Source organism: Furipterus horrens, unplaced genomic scaffold (assembly GCF_987537825.1).
Source record: "Furipterus horrens unplaced genomic scaffold, mFurHor1.1.pri manual_scaffold_13, whole genome shotgun sequence".
Classification (NCBI taxonomy): domain Eukaryota; kingdom Metazoa; phylum Chordata; class Mammalia; order Chiroptera; family Furipteridae; genus Furipterus; species Furipterus horrens.
The window spans coordinates 47196088-47217621 of NW_028327183.1; the positions used below are offsets into that span (position 1 = coordinate 47196088).

General features: G+C 51.8%; 1 protein-coding gene across 1 annotated transcript; it reads right to left on the reverse strand.

The window, feature by feature from the left end:
* Positions 1 to 573: 573 nt before the first annotated feature.
* On the reverse strand, positions 574 to 13712 carry CBLC (Cbl proto-oncogene C). Its single transcript, XM_090259739.1, has 11 exons — positions 13307 to 13712; positions 12117 to 12263; positions 11754 to 11910; positions 11362 to 11483; positions 9642 to 9779; positions 7060 to 7147; positions 6035 to 6166; positions 4364 to 4525; positions 3857 to 3937; positions 776 to 891; positions 574 to 645 (listed from the first exon to the last, which is right to left on the reverse strand). The coding sequence occupies exons 1-11, from the start codon at positions 13657 to 13659 to the stop codon at positions 636 to 638; spliced, it is 1506 nt and encodes a 501-aa protein (XP_090115865.1). The 5' UTR covers positions 13660 to 13712; the 3' UTR covers positions 574 to 635.
* Between the last annotated feature and the right edge of the window lie 7822 nt (positions 13713 to 21534).

Genomic DNA, 21534 nt, shown 5'->3' on the forward strand with positions numbered 1-21534 from the left:
GAGAGAGAGAGAGAGAGAGAGAGAGAGAGAGAGAGAACAGGTGTGGTAAGACTGGGGACATAAGTCTTAAGGAAATATGGGGTCTTTTCGGCAGGGCACTTAGAACTTGGGTGTGTCTGGGTCTTCGGGCAGGAATATTTTTGCGATGATGGGGAAAGCGTATTGGCTGCCTGATTCTCTGAGAACTTGGGACTCTGGACTCCTGGGTCTGAGGGAGGAGGGGCTGGGGGCCTGGACTCCTGGATCCAGAGGAGCCGGGTCCCCCATTCTTGGGTCTGTGGTCTCAGACCCCTGGGTTAATCAGGCGGGCTCAGAGCTCAGGGACCACAAGTTCCCCGGGCCCAGCTGCCCCCTAGTGGCCGCTGCGCTCTTCTTCCGCATCCCGGAGGTCGGACCAGTCTTGGCAGTTTATTTCCGCTTCACAAACTCCTTCCAGCCCCTGGGGCTCCCTTTAGCAGCATATCTTGTTGCCCTGTGAGGCGGAAACAGAGGTGGTTTAAATTACATCACATTCAGGTGGGTGGGGTGGGTAGGACCAAGGGAGGGAACCCGGGCACAGCAGGGGACTCACCTGGCCTCCAGGCCTGGGCAGCAATCACAGACCCCATGGGGCAGCTGGAGGGGTGACTTTCCCTTTAGGAGTTTCTGCATTGGGGAGAGTTTCAGGGCGGGCTGTTGATTTCCTAGGACCAATGTTTCCCTTCCACCCCCCACCCCCCAGGCCCTCTTCCCTCAGACCCAGGACTCCCAGACCCCAGGGGCCCTCTCCACTTACTTTGTGGCTCCCTCCCTGGCGTGGGGGCTGGAGGTGATTTCCCACGGGACCAAGGCCACAGTCCTAATTTTTGGCAAAGTAAGAGGGGCTCGAAGTTTGGGGATGGCTGGAGGTGCCTGGAGGAGAGGAGATTAAGAAATTTTACAGCTGAGCTGCAGCTGTGCTTCATTTCCCAAGCCCAGACAGGGGTCACACAGCGGTGGGGGTGGGGTGGGGTGGAGTATGATAGGGTCTTGCTCCCTGTGAATGCTGTTTCCGCCTAACACCTCTGACTTGAGTAGGAAGAAGTCTTCATTTGTTTGTCCATCCATCTACCCCCACACCCACTCATCCGTCCATCCATCACCCATCCACCCACGCCTCCACCACATTCATTCATTCCAAAAATATTCCCTGAGCATCTACAGTGTCTCCGGCCCTGTTCTGGGCTCGAAGAGACTCCATGAACCAGACAGACAAAAAGCTCTCTCCTCATGGAGCTGACAGGCTCCTGAGCAAGAAGCTTCCCATGAGTAATCAGTGTGTGAACAAGGAAATATCCCAGAGAGTTAGGTGTCCTTCAGAGAACTGAAGCAGACAGGGGGAACATGTGCGGCGGGGCGACCGGACTTGAGGGTGGCCGGGGAAGACCTCATGGAGGAGGGACAATGAGCAGAAGCCTGAGTGCAAGAAGGATGTGCAGAGAGGCCTTGTGGTGGGGGGTGTGATTGCTGGCCTGTTAGAACAGCAAGGGGCCCATTGCTGCTGGAAAGGAATGGGGGGCACAGGAGGTCATTGGAGAGATGGGGAGGGTCAGATCCTCAGGTCTCATGGGCGGTGGAGAAGATATTGGCTTTAATTCTCGGAGCCCTGGGGAGCTTCTGAGAGTTTGGGGTGGGGGACCTGACTCAGGTTACAGACGCCTAATCTTGCTGACTCCATCAAAACTTGTGGAAAACTTGTGGGGCCCATGCCAGCCTTGTCCCCATTTTGCACATGGAGACACCGAGGATGGGGGAGGTCCTCAGTGGTCAGCCAGGTGCCAGGGTTCTGCTGAATGACAGGGGCGCCCCCTAGAGGTGGGTTTCTCAGGTGGAGAACCGCACTGCAGGGGAGCGCCATAGGCAAAGCAAGACCACAGCTCCACTCACCCAGTGCCCGCAGCAACCCCACGTGGCGGGAACTGGCATCACACCCATTTTACAGACACAAACCGAGGCCCACAGGGGAGGATGGGCTCGGGAATCTGAGCCAGGGACTTTGGTTTCAGTCCTGACCATCACCCCATCATCACTGAGCCTCAGTGTCCCCCTCTGCATAATGGGGATCATAACAGTACCCACGTCACTGGGTTGTCACGACAATTAAATAAGTATGTAAAAAGCAGTGCCAGGTACAGCTCAGGGGGCAGAGTCAATAATATTGTGATGACTTTGCACGGTGACAGGTGGCCCCTAGACTTAGTGTGGTCACCACATTGTAAGGTGCGTAAGTGTCCAATCTCTATGTTGTACAGCTGAAGCTAATATCATACTGAACGTCGACTCTACTTTTAAAAAATGTTTTTTCTTTTAACAAAGCAGTGCCAGCCATTCTTCAGGAAAAGTGACGTCCACATTAATTGTTCTCATGATGACAGTCACCTTGCTGGGAGATCACCAGGGCTGCCTCTCCTGCAGGGCTTGGAAGAAGGGAGGAGTAGGAGTTGCTGGGACTTCGAATTGGGCCGGGTTTGGGGGGAACAGGGAAGTGCATGCCCCGCAGAGGACACAGCCTCAGCAAGGAGGCGACCGCGAGGCCTGCGGAGCCCCTCAGCCTGCTGCGCTGCCTATGTCCCCCTCCTTGTCCTCAGGGAGCCTGCTGAGTGCCTCCTAATGTTTCCATTTGCTTTTGGCTGCAGGTTGGGATCTGTTTTTAGCTTCCCTAGCGGGTGGCAGCATGCCCTCCCCTCCCCCCCTTCCTGCTGGCTCTCTTGTTTGCTGTGTTGGAATAATGTTCCCGGACTTCCTGAGTTGTTTGTTTGAAGGCAGCCAGTATTGATTGATACTTGTGTGTACGAAGTCTGAGATGCTAACAGAGATCTGCCTCTCCCCAGCGTGCCAGGGTCTCAGAAAATCCTGGGGTGGGAGGTGAGGGGCCGGGGAGACAAAAGCAAAGCTGGGGGCTCCCTTAGAAAACAAGCAGATGGTTTTAAGGCCTATAACACCGGCTTTTCCTCTCCTCAGCTGTGTGGTTTTGGGCTGCTGCAGTCACCTCTCTGGGCTTTTTGCCTCTGAAAAATGAGGAGGAACAGTTTCAACTTCTTAGGGCTATTGGGAAGATGCAGTTCTACTTATTCGTTCAACATCTATTCTTTGAGCACCTACTACGTTAGGCACTATTCTAGATCCTGGTGATAAAATGAGAGTAAGGCCAAGTCTTAACCTTCTGGAGGGTCACAGAGCTGCTTGCTGATGGTCACAGAAAACAACAAAAACAGTTCTCTCTGCCAGGTGGTGAAAAGAACTAAGAAAATGCTCCCTGGCTGGTGTGGCTCAGTGGGTTGAGCACCAGCCTGCAAACTGAAAGGTCGCCAGTTCGATTACTTGCCAGGGCACATACCTGGGTTATGGGCCAGGTCCCTGGTTAGGGGCGTGTGAGAGGTGACCGATTGATCTCGTACATTGATGTTTCTCTCCCTCTCTTTCTCCCTCCCTTCCCCTCTCTCTGAAAGTAATAAAATCTTTTTAAAAACCCTACAAAAATGCAGCGGGCAGGGGCTTCAAAGGATTAGAACACTATTTTCAATAGGGCGGTCAAAGAAGATGAGAAAGTAAGCCTAAATAAAGGAGATCAGGCAGAGAAAACAACTTGTGCAAAGGCCCTGGGGCAGGACATGCCTGGGATGCTGGAAGGAGAGCCAGAAAACCAGCGATGGGGAATGCATAAGGAAGAGCATAAGTGAAGAGGACTTAGAGGTGTGGGTGCCAGATGACACAGCACCCTGTAAATGGGTGCAGAGAAGGAATGCCTGGTCTGGCACCCCTGAACACCCAGCTAGACCAGGGACCCTGTGGTTGAACGAGACCCAAGCTGCCCACCTCAGACCAGTGCCTGACTCACCACCTTCAGATGGCCTTTACTTCTTGGATGCCCAGGGGACAGATCCACGTCGGGGGGCAGTGGGGGAGCTGAGGGGGTCACCTAGGGGAGACAGAGGGTGGGGAGAGGGTTATGAGCTACCGTTTTCTTCTCACCTACATATCTTTCTGCCTGGCGTCCCCGCACCTAGGCACTGTTCTAGACACTGGGGATACAATGGAGAATAAGACAAGGGTCCTAACCCTCAAAAGGTTTCAGACTAGAGAGACCCATAGCCTCAGACCCTCGGGGAAGCAAAAGCCTCAGACCCTCGGGGAAGCAAAAGTTCAGTCCTCTAGCACCTCAAATCCTGTCACCAGCCCCTCCCCCCTCAGATCCAGGAGCCCGGGCCCCCAGCCCCTCCCCCCTCAGACCCAGGAGCCCGGGCCCCCAGCCCCTCCCTGCTCAGACCCAGGAGTCCAGGCCCCCAGCCCCCTCCTCCCTCAGACCCAGGCATTTTATTTCTAGCTCGGGCCAGGCCCTGCTTACCTGCCCCACCTCCTCCTCCCCATTTTCCTGCTCATTGCTCTTCCCTGGGTCCTCAGCAGTGGCTCTGGCTTCCGCTGGCCTCCCTCGAAATTGATGGATACTCACGACCTCTCGGCCCTTGATCTCGCTGCGGCAGAAGGGGCAGGTCTGGCTGTCTGAGTGCTGGGGGTGGGGGAGAAAAGGGTCAGGGTCTCCTTGTTCTTTTCAGCACCCCCTGGGGCTACTCAGGCCTTCGTCTCCAGTAGTGATGTGGGGAGGACAGACAGAGAGGGGCCATTGGAGAGGGAGAGAGGAGGAGTCGTGATGAGAGGGTGATGGGGAGAGAGATGCAGGCCTGGAAGAGCCAGAGGCCAGGGAGGCACACTGACGGGAAGCCCAGTGGGGCCAGGATGCGTGCCCCAGCCAGCAACAGTGATGCTGTGGGCACGGAAGGCCTGAGGCACTCGCCTGGGCCCTCACACACATTTTGCCACCAACATTGGGGCCAGTGCTGCTGGTGGACTGGCCCTGGTGGTTCTTATGGCCGCAAGATGCACATCAGCAAAAACCTTCAGGAAGCTTGGAAGAACAAGATTTATTACTCAGATCCAGGAGGGTACGTGGCATGTCCAGGGGCCACACCGCAAGGTCGCAGGTAGAGAGAGCTGCGGGAGGGTGCGTGGACCTGCATTTTGCTTTCTTTAAAAAAAATATAATTCAGTTATCTATTTAGTTATTCATTTTTAATGTTTAGATTTTAAAATCTTCACCGGAGGACATGCCTATTGATTTGAAAGAAAAGAGAAGGGGAGGGGGAGGAACATGGATGTATTGTCTCTCGTACATGCCCGGACCGGGGATTGAACCCTCAACCCAGGCGGGGGCCCTGACTGGGAATCGAACTGGAGCCCTTTTAGTTTAGGAGCCTTTCAGTTTACTGGATGACACTCCAACCCACTGAGCCACACCAGCCGGTGGTGGCTCTGCCTTCCTTAGAGGCAGAGTGGGGTGCTTAGGGTGTCGTGGGTTCCCTTTTATTGGAGAATTTACAGCACAAGAGTGGGAATTAGGGTACAGAAAGGGAAAAGCGTGGGTCACCTAAGTAGGTCACCCAGGGATTTCATGGGTGGGGGCAGCCTAATTCCTTATCTACTCGGCTTGCTGGCAGGTGTGTCACACATCTGCAATTTGTTTGTTGGACATGGAAGTCTTTGAGATGGATGACTCAGCCATCAAAAGCTGAATGTCCCGCGTTTACAGTCCAATCAAAAAGCTGACGTCAGGCACCCACACAGCGCAGAGGCCACAGCCCCTCCCCCCAGGGGCCTCTCCTGAGGGCCTCAGGGTTCGGATCCTCCCTGTGGCCCTCGGAGGTGACTAACATCAGCTCCTTCCTCCAGAGGTGAGGCCAAGGCTCAGAGAGGTGAAGCCCCTGGCCCCAGATCGCCCAGCCAGGGAAGGAAGGCACTCTTTCCATGAATTGTGTAGGTGGAGAAGCAGAGGTGACAGGCGCAGAGTGACATGGGGACAGATGCACAGACGCGGTCAGGTGGGCTCCTGGCCCTCCCTCCTGAGCGACCCTGAGCAAGTGTCTGCTTTCCCTGGGCCTGTTTTCCCAACGGATCCATAAGGCAAAGGGGAGCTCCTTTGGCGGGGGACAGGGGTGGGAGTGGGGGAGCAGCGGAGACCCACCTGCCAGGCAGCCAGGCAGCGGCTGCACAGCAGGTGCCCGCATGGCTCGATCTTCACATCCTTGTTGCCCTCGGCGCAGATCTTGCAGAGCTCGAACGTGGAGTCCATGGCCCAGTACAGCCGCAGCTGCTCCTGGCAGCGAGAAGACGGGGAGGCGGCAAGCGTGGGGACAACAGCCACAGAGTTATAAGTGGGGCCGCAGGAAGAAAGTCCCAACCCTCTGCGCCAGCCCACAGCCCTCTCCCAAGTTCCAGGCCATGTGTCCGCTGCCTCTTGCATGTACCCCGTGTTACAAGGTGTGCTCTCTGGGGTGGTCTGCTTTCAGGGTGGCCAGATTTAGCAACTAAAAATACAGGATGCCCTGTCACATTTCAGATGCATAAAGAATGAAGTTTTAGGCCTGGCTGGTGTGGCTCAGGAGATTGAGTGCCGGCCTTCGGACCAAAGTGTCGCAGGTTCGAGTCCCAGTCAGGGCACATGCCTGGGTTGCAGGCCAGGTCCCCAGCTGGGGGCACGCAAGAGGCAACCACACAGTGGTGTTTCTCTCCCTCTCTCTCTCCCTCCTTTCCCTTCTCTCTAAAAATAAATAAGATCTTTTTTTAAAAAAATGAAGTTTTAGGTATAAGTATATCCCAAATCTTGTGTGGGATATACCTGCATTTAAAAGAAAATGACTTGTCATTTCTCTTCCACCCATGGGGCGACTGAAAACTAAGGCGCAGGGGCTGAGTGCTCAGGAACGTTAGCTGTTCGGACGACTTCAGAAGTTCCATTTCCTGGTTCAGTCCCCACAAAAACCCCTGTGGAGGTGGCAGGGGGAGCTGTGTTTTCCAGAGAAGGAACAGGCTCAGAGAGGACCAATGATGCACCTTAGGTCACGTGGACATCACACCAGCACAAAACCCCAAGGCCTCTGGGACTCCAGGGCCTGACTCCATGGGAGGGATTCCTGAGCCAAGGGTGGGTGGGAGGGGGAAGTAAGCAGAGAGGGGGCCCATGGTGGGGGACACAGGTCTGGGCCTCACCTCTGACACGTGGATGTGCTGATGGGGTTCCATGTGGCAGAGTTCAGTCAGGTCCGGGTTGTGATTCTTCCCATCTGGGTAGAGGTAGCTGGGGGAGGGATGAGAGGGCTAAGGAGGAGTCTTCCAGCTCACCCCACCCCCTGGCCTAACAAGGACTCCCCCACCTCTGCCACAGGGCCCAGAGCTCCCCAATGAGCAGTAGTCCCAAATCTCCTGCTGGTCTGGGGTATTTTTGTTCCTCTCTCCTTAAACTTGCCCCTCTAGGGCAGGGCCGTACCCCCTCAGACCCCCATAGACGGGCACTCATAACCTGGGGACATGGACCAGGTGAATGAGAACCAGGAAACTGATCAAAATCTGGGCGTCATCCTCCCAGAATGTTACCTGTCCTAGAGCCTTCAGGTCTGAGTGTAACAGCATCTCAAAGTCACAGATCCCCAGAGTGACCAAATCCTAGAGTCTTAGGCTAGCAGGGCTACAGGGACACTCCTAGATGCCTAAGCTTCTTCTTGCTTCATAGGCCCAGTGTGGGAGAGGCAACTGCCCAAGATCACACAGTGAGGCCCGGAGGGACACAGACCAGGGCTGTGGCCAGGTCTGAGCACTGGGCTCCAGGACAGCCGAGAAGGCCTGACACCCTTTGGGACTCCCACCCAAGTCGTAATGCACCTTCAGACCAACAGCAGAGTAACAAGTCCTCTATAACTTGTTTGTGGCTCTGCCTGGCCTGGGACCCAGTGCAGCTCTCGCACAAACACATAGTGTGACCTGGGCTGGGCAACTCTCCCTTTCTGGCCTCAGTTTTCCCTTCTGTGAAATGGACATAATTACACTTAGGGCAAAGAAGGGTGGTAAGGATTAAATAAGACAGTGCTTATGGAATGTTCAGCACCCCTCTTCCCCACATAAACGCCCAAGAAGAGAGAACTGCTGTGACCAATGTCAGACCCAGAAAGCTGCCTTGCTGTGGGGTAGAAAGATCTGGCGTCCCTTTCCCTCTCCTGGGGCTTTGATTTTCCCATCCATGAAATGGTGGGAATCTTTTCTTTGTGTGTGTGTGTATGTGTGTAGAGCGGGGGGCTCAAACCAGATTGATGGTGTTCACACTTATTTTAACTCTGCAGTGCTCTTCTCCAGTGATATCTGACCTGGTACTCAGGACATTCTAGTGGGTAAGGGACTGTAGTTTGAGCCTGGCTGTCTGGCTTCAAATCCCAGCTCGTTAGCACAGCAGCTGTGCGGCCTGGGCAATGGCTCTGTGTCTCTGCGCCTCAGTTTCCTCAGTTGTCAAATAGTGACATAATAATATATGTGTACACATATACACGCACAATAGATCTTTGCTATTCATGGGTTCCGTATTTGCAAATTTGCCTACATGCTAAAATTTGTAACCCCAAATTGTTACCTGTGGTCATTCATGAACATGCACACAGTGGCAAAAAAATGTGCTACCCAACAGGCACACTCCCATGTGAGACTGAGTGAGGCAAGCTCAGACCCCTTGTTCCAACTCTCATACCGTAAATCAGGGGCCTTTTTGCTATTTGGCATCATGTTTCTCACATTTTTGTGCTTTTTAAAATGATATCGCATTTAAAATGCTCCCGGGCATAGTTTATAGTTGGCCGTGTGCTCAGTGTTCATGAATCAACAATATATATTACATAAGGTGTCTTTATTTTCTTTTTCTTATCCTCACCTGAGGACATATTTTCATTGCTTTTTAGAGAGGAAGGAAACATCGATGCCAGAGGGAAGCATGGATCGGTTGCCTCCAGTAGGCATCCAGATGGCATCACACGCGCCAGGACCTGGGATGGAACCTGCAACCCAGGCGTGTGCCCTGATGGGGAATCAAACTCACAGCATTTTTTGTTTTTTTTTTGGATACGGGGCAATGAGCCAACCAAATGAGCTACACAAGGTGTCTTTAAACAGAAACACACGTAACGGTGATTATGTAGTGACTGGCTGACAAAACTGTGACCAGTCTCACAGGAATGGCTCAGGATTCGCTAACTCTGTTCGCTGTGACTTTGTAGAACAGAACTACCGTGAATAACGAGAATCGATTGCATACCTATTTATGGATCTCATGTTGTATCATATAGATGCGACTCCTAAGAAAGCTCTGAGTAAAGGTCCAGGGTGGGACTTGGCAACCTCACCTGCTTTTTCCTTCCTCCCCTTCTACCCAAGGCAGCTTCTGAAAGAGCGGCCCTGGGGCCGCCAAGGTTACAGAAGGAAAGTCACCAGTCCAGCTGTTTGCCCAGTTCTCTTTCTGCTCTAAAAGTCTGGATCCCAGGACAGGATATGGATTATCTAAAAGCGAAAGCTCTTAGTGAACTTTCAAGGAATGGAGCCACACAGGTCTAGTACTCAACTTCCAACGCCCTTCTCTGCGGGAGCTGCTGCTGGCCCCTGTGGCGACTTTGTGGGACCTAGAAAAGGCGCCCCTTCCTCGAGACCCTCGTCTGCCACCTGCTGGAAGACTGTAGTATTGCAAGTTTATGACGCCTGCTCTGCGAGGGGCAGTCGGCCGACTACCTCCCCCCACCGCCGCCAGGATAGGGACTCACAAGCCTTCCTTTTGTCCTTTTAGGAGAGCCTGGAACAGGGGTTTGTTCTGAGGGATGGTCTGCCGGATGCTGCCATCTGCAGTTACGTACCCGATGGCCCACTGCCCCAGGCGAGTGCAGCTGGGTCGGAAGATGTAGCTGGAGGAAGAAGCAGGTGGGATGGGGGAAGAGAGTGGTCACTGCTGTCTCTTCTGGGACCTCCCAGCCCCACACACTGTTGGGTACCCAGGTGCCCCCTTATAACTCAGCTTCCCCCTTTTTAGACAATGAGGCATTATATTCCTGTCTGCCCTACATATAGGGGATTACCCGCTTGCTCCCCCCCTTCTTCACTAGGATTTAGACAAGATTGAGTCTGGTCTGGCCAATCAGTGCATTTCAGGGCCCGTGACCATAGTGATGCGAGTCAGTCCTGGGACTTCTTTTTTTTTTTTTTTTAATTAAAAATGTTTTTCCTTTTATTGATTCCAGAGAGAGGAGAGGGGAGGGGGAAAGAGAGGGAGAGAAACATTGATGCAAGAGAAACATTGATCAGCTGCCTCTGGTATTCTCCCAAACAGGGGACTGACTGGGAATCAAACCCATGACCTTTTGGTTTGCAGGGCAACTCCCAACCAACTAAGCCACACTGGCCAGGGCAGCCTTGGGACTTTTGCGGGAGTTCCACAGAGGTACTCCATTTCTACAGAGGTAGCTAAGCTGGCAGGGTACACTGCTGGGGATTCTAGAATCCACGAGGAGAGACCATGTCTGTGAATGAAGCTAACAGTGGAAAGCAGAGACGGGGGATAAACAGGATCTGATTCTTGACCATAGCATGTGAGCACCTGGATCTAGCTCTGCCTGAAGCCTTATGGAAATTAGTTCATCCCTTTTCCTTCCCCTTTAAACCAGTCTGCAGTGTAACTGGCAAAGGGCTAATCCACTTGCTGTCCTGGGGGATCTGCATCCTAGCCCTGCAAAAACTCACGAATCTGACCTCTTGGTGTTCCAGGGAGCTCAGCCCCTCAAGTCTTAACCCTGTTGGGGGGAGGGGGACCCAACAGCTCAAACACCGGCTTGAAATAATTTCAGATGTTTGGTTCCTAGTCTCCTATCCCAGCAGGTGAGGGAATTCCTACTAAAAATATTTAATAGCCCTGACTGGGTGGCTCATCTGGTTGGAGCGTCATCCCGTACACCAAAAGGTTGTAGGTTCAATCCCTGGTCGGAGCACATGCTTAGGTTTCAGGTTGGATCCCTGATTGGGGCGTGTACAGGAGGCAGCTGACCGATGTTTCTCTCTCACATTGATGTTTCGCTCTCTCTCCCTTCCTCTCTCTAAAAATCAATAAGCATATCCTTGGGTGATTATTAAAATATAAATAGATAAATAAATAAACCAGAGAGGAACAGCACATTTATAAAAATTTTTAACATAAATGGTACAGCATGGGCTCTGACTTATCGGAAACGGAGCTTATCCTGGGCCAAGGTCCTCGGGAACCCTGCCAGACCTTCACCTGCTAGATCGTGGAAAGGTCTGGGAGGTCTCAGGAGAAGAGGTGGGGTGGCGGGGCACTCAGTGTCCTACCTCTGAGTTCTCCACTCTGTGGGATCCCAGGTACCTCAGCCCATCACTTCTTGCTCTCTGAAGGGTGTCTGGGTTTCTACCACCCCAAGCCCAGAACCCAGAGCCCGCACCCCCTAGCAGTGTCCTCCCCTGAGACCTGCCCCTTACCTGCCTGGCTTGCCCCTGCAGGCCTGCAGGCGTGCTTGGACATCGTCGTACGTGAGGAAGGCCATATAGCCCGGGTGGTTGACTGCCAGAAGCTGCCAGTTCTTGAGGAGTGTTGGCCATGGCTGGGGAGGGTGATGTTTGGGTCAGAGAGGGGCCGATGGCACAGTCCCCTTTCCTGTGCTTCCCAGGGTCCAAGAACCCCGCCACCTTGCTCACAGCACGGTGGGCCTCAGGAATCTCTTCTACACGGAAGATTCCAAACCCTAATTCCCCAAGACCTGGGGGAGGCCCCCAGCCCCTCCTCCCTCAGACCCAGGAGTCCAGCCTTCCCCCACCAGCCCCCTCCTCCCACAGGACCCGAGTCTGAACTCCCAGCCTTGACCTTTCCTGACCTGGAAGAGCCTGGTGAAGATGTCAAATTCAAAGATGGACACGTGGCCACTGCAGGTGAGGTCGATGGTGGAGCGCAAGGCGAACGTCGTGGGACCCGATTCCACAGGGTGGCAGGTGCACAGGAGAGACTCAAACTCAGCCCACGGCAGCACACACCTGGGTGGAGGGATTCAGGTGAGGCCTCTGGGAGCCTAGGATGGGGGGTCTCCATCTAAGAAGGAGGCATCTGGGGGCCTGGACTCTTGGGTCTGAGGGAGGAAGGGGATGAGAGGCTGGGGACCAGGACTCCTGGGTCCCTGGGCAAGGGCATGGGCAAGGGCAGGATAAGGCTCCAGGGGCCCCAGGGACAGGTGCTTACTCACCGGGCTCCACAGTGCTCCCTCCAGAAGGTGTGGGCTGCGGTCTTGGTGAGCTGGTACGTGTGTCCACAGTACATTCCCCCAGGGAAGAGTGCTCTCAGCTCCGCATACATGTGGCTGAAGATAAGGGCCAGCTTGGCCAGCTGTCGCCTGTGGGGATGGGCGCTGAGCACTTGGCTGGACTCCTGGGCTCCCACTGACACCTCCACCCTCTACGGGAGCACCCACAGGCCCCAGGCTCGCTGATGCAGCAGTGCAGGGTGAGGGCGATTTCACCACTGCCTGCCGCAGCTCCGATGCCTCTCGTGTCAGAGCCCCAGTTTCTCTCTCTGTGAAGGAAAGGGGGTGCAGCCCAGTATCTTCCGCCTCCACCACCCAGACCCAGGCTCTGCCTGAAGCCCATGGGGGCCAGAGGAGAAGCCTCGCCTAGTTGGTCATGGGGACCGCCAGCGCTGAGAGCATTTAGGGTGGTCTGCGTAAAGGTCTGGCTCGGAGCCCTCCTCCCCGTTTGAGCTGCGCTGGCTGGAGGCAGTGCCTTCTCCTGCCGCTGCCTCCCTGAGGTATGATCAGGAGGGAGGTGGGCGGCAGCAGAGGGTAGCTCTTACACTTATTTGTGGGATTCTTCGCAGGTTCCTTTATTTCCCCCAAGCCTCAGTTTCCTCAACTGTGAAATGGGCATAAGTACAGCTCCTGCTTCACAGGGGAGTGATGAGGATCCTTACAAGTACATAAAATGCCTAGCACACCCGACACACAGGCGGCACTCAGTGCATATTAATTATTACTAGTTATTTTTTAAAAAATTCTTTCCTTAAAAAAATCTTCACTTGAAGATATGTTTATTGATTTTAGAGAAAGGGATTGAAAGAAAGAGAGAAAGAGAGAGAGAAACATTGATGTGAAAGAGAGACATCAGTTGCCCGGGGATCAAATCCGAAACCAAGGTAGGTGCCTGGACTCCTGGGTCCGAGGGGGGAGGGGCTGGGGGCTGGACTCCTGGGTCCGAGGGGGGAGGGGCTGGGGGCTGGACTCCTGGGTCCGAGGGGGGAGGGGCTGGGGGCTGGGACTCCAGGGTCCGAGGGGGGAGGGGCTGGGGGCTGGACTCCTGGGTGTGAGGGAGTAAGGGTAGGAGCCTGACCTGGAGCTCCCTGGTGATCCCACCTCTACTCCAGGCGACAGAGTCTTCCACTCACCTGAGTATGGAGCCCTCCAAGAAGAGTTCGTCGTTGGCATTCTTTCGGCTCCGGGGCGGCAGGAGTGCCGCCACCTGCCTGCTCTTGGCCTCCAGGTTGGCGAGGTAGATGATGAGAAAGTCCCCGGCACCCCCGGGACCCTCGGGGCCGCCTCCGCCGGCCGACCGCCGGGCGTGGGCCACCTCTCGCAGCAGCTGCGCGGTGCTCGGCAGCAGGTCCCGCAGCGAGGGGGGACTCGAGGAGAGCCGGGGGTCCCCGCATTGCTCCTGCAGGCGCTGCAGCATCCTCACCGCCCGGGCAAGCGCGCGGGGCTCTCCACTCAGCCACCCCCGTGGGAACTCCGCCGCAGCCATGGGTCCCTCGGGTGCTTCGCCGGGGACGGGTGCGGCGGTGAAAGGAGCGGCCCCGCCCAGGGAAGGGTGGGGGCGGGACCCGGCCACAGAGGTGAGGGCGGGCCCTGGAGAACCGGGGCGGGGCAGCAGGTTCCTGTGTCCCCAGAGGGGGCGGGGTCTCGGGCCCTGGCACCTGGGTTCCCTAGAAATAGGGTTCGAAAGTCCGATCCCCGAAGGACAGCCGGATGGGGTGGTTTCGGTGGGTGGAGATAGGAGGTGATTCGGGGTGGGCGGGAATTGCAGGTAGGATGCCTGGGCCCCGCTGGGGAGGGGCTGAGGGCTGCTGAAGGGGAGGAAGAGCTGGAGACCCAGGACTTTCGCTGAGGGCGGGGTAGGGCTCGCTCCGTCCCGACGCGGCAGGGAGGTGGGGCCTGGACGTAGCCGTCCCGCGTCGTGGTGAGGGTTTGGGTCTTTGGACGTGGCACGGGATTAAAGGTCACAGAGCCGACTTTTCCAGGCGGAAAGGTCGGGAGATAGTGCGATCCCCTTCTCTTGGAGAAGGAAGACACTGCGCGACCAGACCCCCGAGTCCCTTAGGAGCAGGGGTTGGTTGGAGGGTGTCTGAGGGAGCGAGAACTTGGAGACTTAATTCCTGGGCCCCTGGGAGCCCGCGGGAAATCAGGCTGAGGGGGCGTGGTTTTCTCACGAACCTGCGCTGCCTGTAGCGGGTGCCCAGCCCCGGCCGAGCGCTGGGCGGCCGCTGGGGGCGCTGGGGGCGGGGCCGTCCCTCCTTCCCCCCCGCACCAGGCCACGCCCCTGGGCGTCCGGGACGGGTTCTGATCGTAGGTATGCACCTACCTAGAGAATTCCGAATCAGAGGATAATAGTTTAGGATGAGAGCTGAGCCTCCCACCGCACCTCACTTCCCTCCTTAGCCCCCCACTCCTCATCTCTTAGAACCCCAGAATCATTCGCTTGTGAAATCTTCCACGTCGCACCTCGTACTAAGCGGAAACCGGGTCTTTGTACGCAGGTCCACCGGGCCAGTCTCTTAGCTCCTTGCATTGCAGTCCTCTCTGAGTTCGCCTCAGTTTCCTCCTCCAGAAAACAGGATGAAAATCCACTGGCCTGGCACAAATACAAATTTTTGACTTATGTCAAGTATTGAAGAAGAGCTGTTGGAAGTGTACAGGGAGAAAGTACATTGGAGAGCAATTTGGTAGGACTCATCAGACCTTTGTCGGGGCACGTCCGTGGCCCTCTGCAGCCCTCGGAGCTCTGGCTCGCAAACACTTTTGCTCACATCAGGACATGCTACTCCTGAAACAGTTTCCCAGGGCAATCCTTACCCCGACTTATGTGCATGTGCTCTAATATCTTCTATTCTATTTCCTTCCATTTTATTAAAGGCAAAATTGTTTGCAACCCACTAAATTGATTTCGCAACCCACTAATAGATCTTGTTGGGCAGGTTGAGAAATACGGACCTAAAAACTCCAGGAGACGTGTTCCAGGATGTTAGTTGCAGCCTTGTGGGAAATGGAGAAAACCGGAAACAAGGCAGATGTCCATCACCAGGAGAAGGGATGAATAAATCGTGGTAAACTCTCACAAAGGACTCCCACACAGAGTTCAAATGAATGAACTGGACACACATACTAATAACATGAATCATAGAAACATAATGATGAGTGTACTAGTTGAATAGTGCCCCATCCCCACCCCTATTTATATCCTCTGGAACCTGTGAATGTGAGCTTTTTTAGAAAGCTTTTTTTTGCAGGCGTAACCAAGTTTAGATGAGGTCATACTCAATGAGGGTGGGCCTCAATCCAATATGACTGGAAATTTGGCCACAGGCACAGGCACACTCACAGGGAGAAAGCATGTGATGATGAAGGCAGAGATTGGAGTGATGCATTTACAAGCCAAGGAAGGCTGAGGATTGCTGGCAAACACCAGAAGCTAAAAAGAGGCAAGGAAGGATTCTCCCCTAGATAGAGCCTTCAGAGGGAGCATAGTCTTGCCCACACCTTGATTTTGGATTCCTAATCTCCAGAATTGTGAAAGCACAAATTTCTGTTGTTGAAGTCACTCGGTTTGTGGTCTTTTGTTACAGCAACCCTACGAAACTGATACAATGAATTTTAAAAAGTAAGTGCAGCCCTGGCCTGGTGGCTCCGTTGATTGGAGCATTGTCCCATGTGTTAAAAGGTTGTGACTTTGGCCCTGGCTGGTGTGGCTCAGTGAATTGAACTCGGGCCTGTGAACCAAAAGGTCACCAGTTCGATTCCCAGTCAGGGAACATGCCTGGGTTGTGGGCCAGGTGCCCAGTTGGCAGCGTGTGAGAGGCAGCCAACTGATGTGCACATTGCTATTTCTCCCCTCTTTCTCCCTCCCTCCCCCTCTCTCTAAAGAGTAAAATAAATAAAATCTTGAAAAAAGAAAAAGGTTGTGAGTTTGATTTCTGGTCAAGGCACATACCTAAGTTGTAGGTTTGATCCCCAGTCAGGCATGTACAGGAAGACACCAACTGATGTTTCTCTCACATCAATGTTTCTCTTTTTCTCAAATCAATAATAATTTAAAAAAATATCCTTGAGCAGTGGTCAGCATGGCTCAGTTGGTTAGAGTGTTGTCCTGTAACCTCAAAGTTGTATGTTCAATTCCTGGTCAGGGCACATACCTAGGTTGCAGGTTCCATCCCTGGTTCAGGTGCATATGGGAAGCAACCAATTGATGCGTCTCTTGCATCAATGTTTCTTTCTCTCCCTTCCTCTCTAAAATCAATGAAAAAAATATCCTCAGGTGAAGATTTAAAAAAAAAAAAAGTGCAGAAGAATTAACAGAGCACTATGTCATTTATACCAAGTTTGAAGACCAATACTCTATGTTATTTCAGGATACATATGTATGTTATAATTGTATGAAAATGTGTATGGTAGTGCTGAACACTAAATGCAGGATATGCAGAAGGAAAAGGATGGACAGAGAAGGATACACTGGGACTGCAACAACATTAATAATGCTTTTATTTTAAAAATCTAGATTCAATATAGCAAAATGATTAAAAGCTTATATGGCTGCATAATGGATGCAAAAGAAGTGGATGATATCATTCAGCATCACTATCACATAGGGAAATGCCAAACCACAATGAGCTCCTGCTTCACACCCACTAGGATGGCTCCAGTAAAAAAGACGGACAGTAATTAGTACTGGAGAGGCTGTGGAGAAGCTAGAACCCTGACACACTGCTGGTGGGAATGTGAAATGGTGCAGCTGCTTTGGAAAACAGTCTGGCAGTTGCTCAAAAGGTTAAACATAGAGTTATTATATGACCCAGCCTCTCCACTCCTGTGCGATAGAAAACATATATCCACACAAAGATTTGTGAAGACACCTTGATGTTCATCAACTGATAAAAGGATTAGCAGTATACCCATACAATGGAATGTTATTTATCCATTAAAAGGAATGAACTGCCCTGGCTGGTGTGGCTCAGTGGATTGAACGCCAGCCTGGGAACCAAAGGGTCGCCAGTTTGACTCCCACTCAGGACACATGCCTGGGTTGCAGGCCAGGTGCCCCGCTGGAGGCACACAAGAAGCATTGATATTTCTTTCCTCTTTCTCCTTCCCTTCCCTGCTCTCTAAAAACAAATAAATAAAATGTTTTTTAAAAAGGAATAAGTTACTGAAAACATGCTAAAATGCAAACGAACCTCAAAAACATTATGCTAAGTGAAAGAAGCCAATCACAAATGACCACATATTGTATGATTCAATTTATTGATTAATTTTTAAAATTAACACATCTGCTGGTTAGGTGAGGGGGAGAGAGAGAGAGAGAGAGAAACATCAATTTGTTGTTCTACTTATTGATGCACTCATTGGTTGATTTTTGTATATGTCCTGGCCAGGGATCGAACCCACAGCCTTGACATATCAAGGCGACACTCTAACCAACTGACTTACTGGCCGGGCCGTGTAATTTAATTTATGTAAAATGTCCAAATAGGCAAATTTTATAGAGGCAGAAAGTATGTTAAGGGTTGCCTAAGGCTGAAGGGGGCGGGGTTGAAGAAATGTTTTAAAACTGAATTTGGTGATGATCGTATAACTCTCTGATCTTACTAAAACCATTGAATTGTACACTTTAAATAGCTAAATGCTCGGTATATGCATTTATATATTTTTAAACAGCATTATCTCAATAAAGCGGTTTAAAAAAAGAGCAGGCCAGACCCCAGGGTAGCCGCAAGAGGGCGCTTGAAGAACAGGCTTACCTCCCTTGGGAACGGAGTTTCTCAGTTCTTGCCCCAGACTCTGGCCACACCTCCGAGAATCTGGCCACGCCCCAAGGTTCTGACCACTCCGCAGGATATGGCCTGTCTGTCCGTCATGGCAACCACGCCTCTGAGACTCTGGCCACATCCCCAAGCCCATGGTCCTACCCCCAGAACTTAACCAAACCCTGAGATCCTGGTCACACCCCAAGACAGTCTGAAGCAGCAAATTCACCCTCCCAACTCCCCAAACTGACCACAGATGCAAGCATAAAAACACATGACTTTAAACCTTAAAACCATGACTTTCAATTTGCAATCATTTTTTTCTCTCTTTTGGAACCATTTTAAACTTACAGAAAAGTTGCAAGAATAAGACAAAGCCTTGAGTATGCCCTTCACCCAGGTTCACTAATTGTTGACAATTTGCCAGTCTGCTTTATCACTGGCCCTTTTCTTTCTTCCCCTCCTTCCCAACCATTTGAGAGCAAGTTTCAGACATTATGTCCCTTTGCCACTGAACACTTTGGTGTGTATTTCCACGTTTATGTACATTCTCTTATAGAGTCACAGCACGGTTTTCTAAAGCAGGACTTTTAACAGTGATACAACATTGTATCTAATGCAGTCTATAGTCAAATCACTAGTTGTCCCCAAACTATCCTTTTTAGCAAAACATTTTTTCCAGTCCAGGATCCAATTTGAGATTATATGTGTATTTAGTTCTCATATCTGGTACAATTGCTCAGCCTACCATTGGGTTTCATGAGGCTGACATTTTTAAACATTACAGGCCAGTTTCCTTTGCAAGCTGTCCCCGTGGATTTGGGTTTGTCTGACATTTCCTTGTGATTAGATTCTAGAGACAGGAATATAACAGGACTGATGCTGTGTCCTTCTCAGTGTATTGGATCAGAAAGTACATGATGTTGGTTGTCCCAAAATCGGTTATGAATTCCATCACTTGGTTAAGGTGAAACATGGAATCCTGGACTCATAGACTCACTAGGTCAGTGTCTTTCCCTTCTGGGCCCCAGTTTCCCTTCTCCTGAAAGTGGAGGTGTGGTTGACAAAGCGGGTCTGCAAACACACCTAACCAGCAGATGTGTTCTGTTTAGTTCTCAAGCTCTTAAAATCGTTTCTTTTCTTTTTTTGAACGTACCTACATTTGTGATTTGGTAGATTTTGTTCATGCACCTGGAAGAGACATTCTCTGACTGTCTGGGTTTACCCAGGGTGCTGATAACAAGTGAAACTTTGCAACAAGGGTTGGGGCCCCTGGAGAAATACATTGAAAGTATGACTTCTGGCTTTAGAAAGCTAGGACTGTCACAGATGAGGGGAGCTGCCTTGGTGGCATTGGTTAAGGGGTGAGGGTTTACTTCTGCTGGGCTGGGGGGCTGGAGACCCTATATGTGAACCTCCTCTCCCTCCTTGGAGTATGCCTTTCTCTGGGGGAAGGGGGATGGGTGTGGAAGGACATGTGCCCAGTCCCAAGGTCAGAAGGTTGAGAGGGGATTTCCATGTGTGGAGAAGCCAGATTCTTTGTTTTAGAGAAGTAACTAATCAAGGTCAGTGCCGGGTTCAGCTCTTGAACCCTGGGGCTAGTTTCTCATACCCAAAGAAGCACATCACCCACAGCCTGGACCCAGAGGTACAAGGAGACTCCTAACACACATTCCAGGCTGATAATGGCCAGGCCTTGGGCTAAGCACTTGATATCTGCGGTCTCATTAAATTCTGAACAACCCATCAACACTGAGAGGTGAATATTTTATAGATGAGAAAACTGAGGCTCAGGGCAGTAAAGTTACTTTGCCCAAGGGTCACATAGCCATTTGGTAGCAGTGCCCTGGTGTGACAGATACACTGTTGTCCCTCAATAACTATTCTCTTTTGCTTTTGTAACAGAACTCCAGGATTTTAGCTGTGTACATGTTGCCCAGGTAAAACTACATTTCCCAGCCTCCCTAATGACATATCTAGACACATGACTAAATTCTAGCCAATAGAATGTGAGGCATATGACACCTGGGTTGTAGCCTTAAAGAAACATACAATTGACTTTTTTTTTCTTCTTCCCAATAGTTGGAATGTGGATGTGATGGTGGGAGCTGGAGCAGCCATTTTGGGTCACATGGTGGAAATGTGAGTTGAAGGTAGAAGAGCAACAAGATAGAAGGAGCCTGGGTCTTTGACACTCTCAAGCTACTATTTTAGGCCTGGGTGTTAACCAGGCCTTCACATGAGAGAGAAGTAAACTTTCCATCTCATTTAAGCCACAATACTTTTGAGTTTTGGTTATGACAGCAGGGTAAAAAGTCTAGCTAACCCACACACATCTAGGCTAGGTCCTGATTATCCCATTTTTCAATCAGAGCAAAGAGTAGGTCCTCTCATCTCTACGTTTTTTCCCCTCTGTGTCCTCAAAAACAATTTCCCGATGATCAGAACAGCAATTCCTATGTATCAAGTTCTTTCTCAGCAACATGCCCTATTTTAGGCACTGTACACAATTCATCCAAGTTTAATCCTCACAACAACACTACACGGTAAATACTATTATTGTGCCCTCATTTTTATAGATGTGGATCAGGGCTTTGGAGTCACCTGATCAAGGTCACACAGGTAGGAGCCAGAAGGGCAGGACGCGAACTCAGCTCTGACTCCAGGTTCTGTACACTCAGTGACACATCTGGCTGTTATTTACACCCTTTCCAGTAGCACACACACATGGGCCCATGCTCACACTTCTGCATGCACATACTGAAAATAATAGACGCAACCACACACAATGTTCCTGAGAGGCAGGAGGACCCCGTGATTCTGAGCATGGGTGCTGGGGGCAGTGGACTTGGGCTCGGACAGGAGACTTGCTCTCTCTGAGCCTCACTTTTCTCACCTGGAATATGGAAGTCATCACATCAGTCAGTGGCTGCTAATATTTGCATTTCTGTTCACATCCTCAGATTGGTCACACAGTGTGCCCTGGACATGTGGCTCAGGTGGTTAAAGCATTGACCCATACGCTGAAAGGCTGTGGGTTCAGTTCCCAGTCAGGGCACATACCTAGGTTGTGGGTTCAATCCCCGGTCAGGGTGCATACAGGAGTTAACCAAGTGATGTTTCTTTCTCACATGGATATTTCTCTCTCACTCTCTCTCTAAAAATTAATAAACATATACTTGGGTGAAGATTTAAAAAGAAAAAAAGGTCACACAATTGACAATGAACCGGACACAGCCACAAAGAACCACAGACCCCATATCACTACCACACTTCTCAAGAGTCTGCTCCAGGAAGGGGGCCGGCTGCTGTGGGCAGGGCAGCAGCAGCGAGGAGACAGTCACTGCACGTGACCTTACACATGTGGTGGGACTCCCAACAGTCACCCTCTGTAGTGGTTTGAATGGTGCTCCCCCACAAAGATATGTCCCCAGAACCTGTGAATGTGACCTTATTTGGAAAAGGGGTCTTTGCAGATGTTGTTAGGATAAGGATCTTGAGGTGCGATTATCCTGAATTACTCAGGTGAGCCCTAAATCCAGTGACAAGTGTCTTTATAAGAGACAGAAGGGGCCCTGGCTGGTTGTGGCTCAGCGGATTGA

What these genes read in the sequence shown, in the direction of transcription:
- CBLC (XM_090259739.1), bottom strand. Translation starts at nt 13,659, where the DNA reads ATGGCTGCGGCGGAGTTCCCACGGGGGTGGCTGAGTGGAGAGCCCCGC. An exon ending in TCTTCACCAGGCTCTTCCAG is followed by an intron (nt 11,484 to 11,753) that starts GTCAGGAAAGGT and finishes CACCCTCCCCAG; the next exon opens with CCATGGCCAACACTCCTCAA. An exon ending in GGGAGGAGGAGGTGGGGCAG is followed by an intron (nt 3,938 to 4,363) that starts GTAAGCAGGGCC and finishes TGTCTCCCCTAG; the next exon opens with GTGACCCCCTCAGCTCCCCC.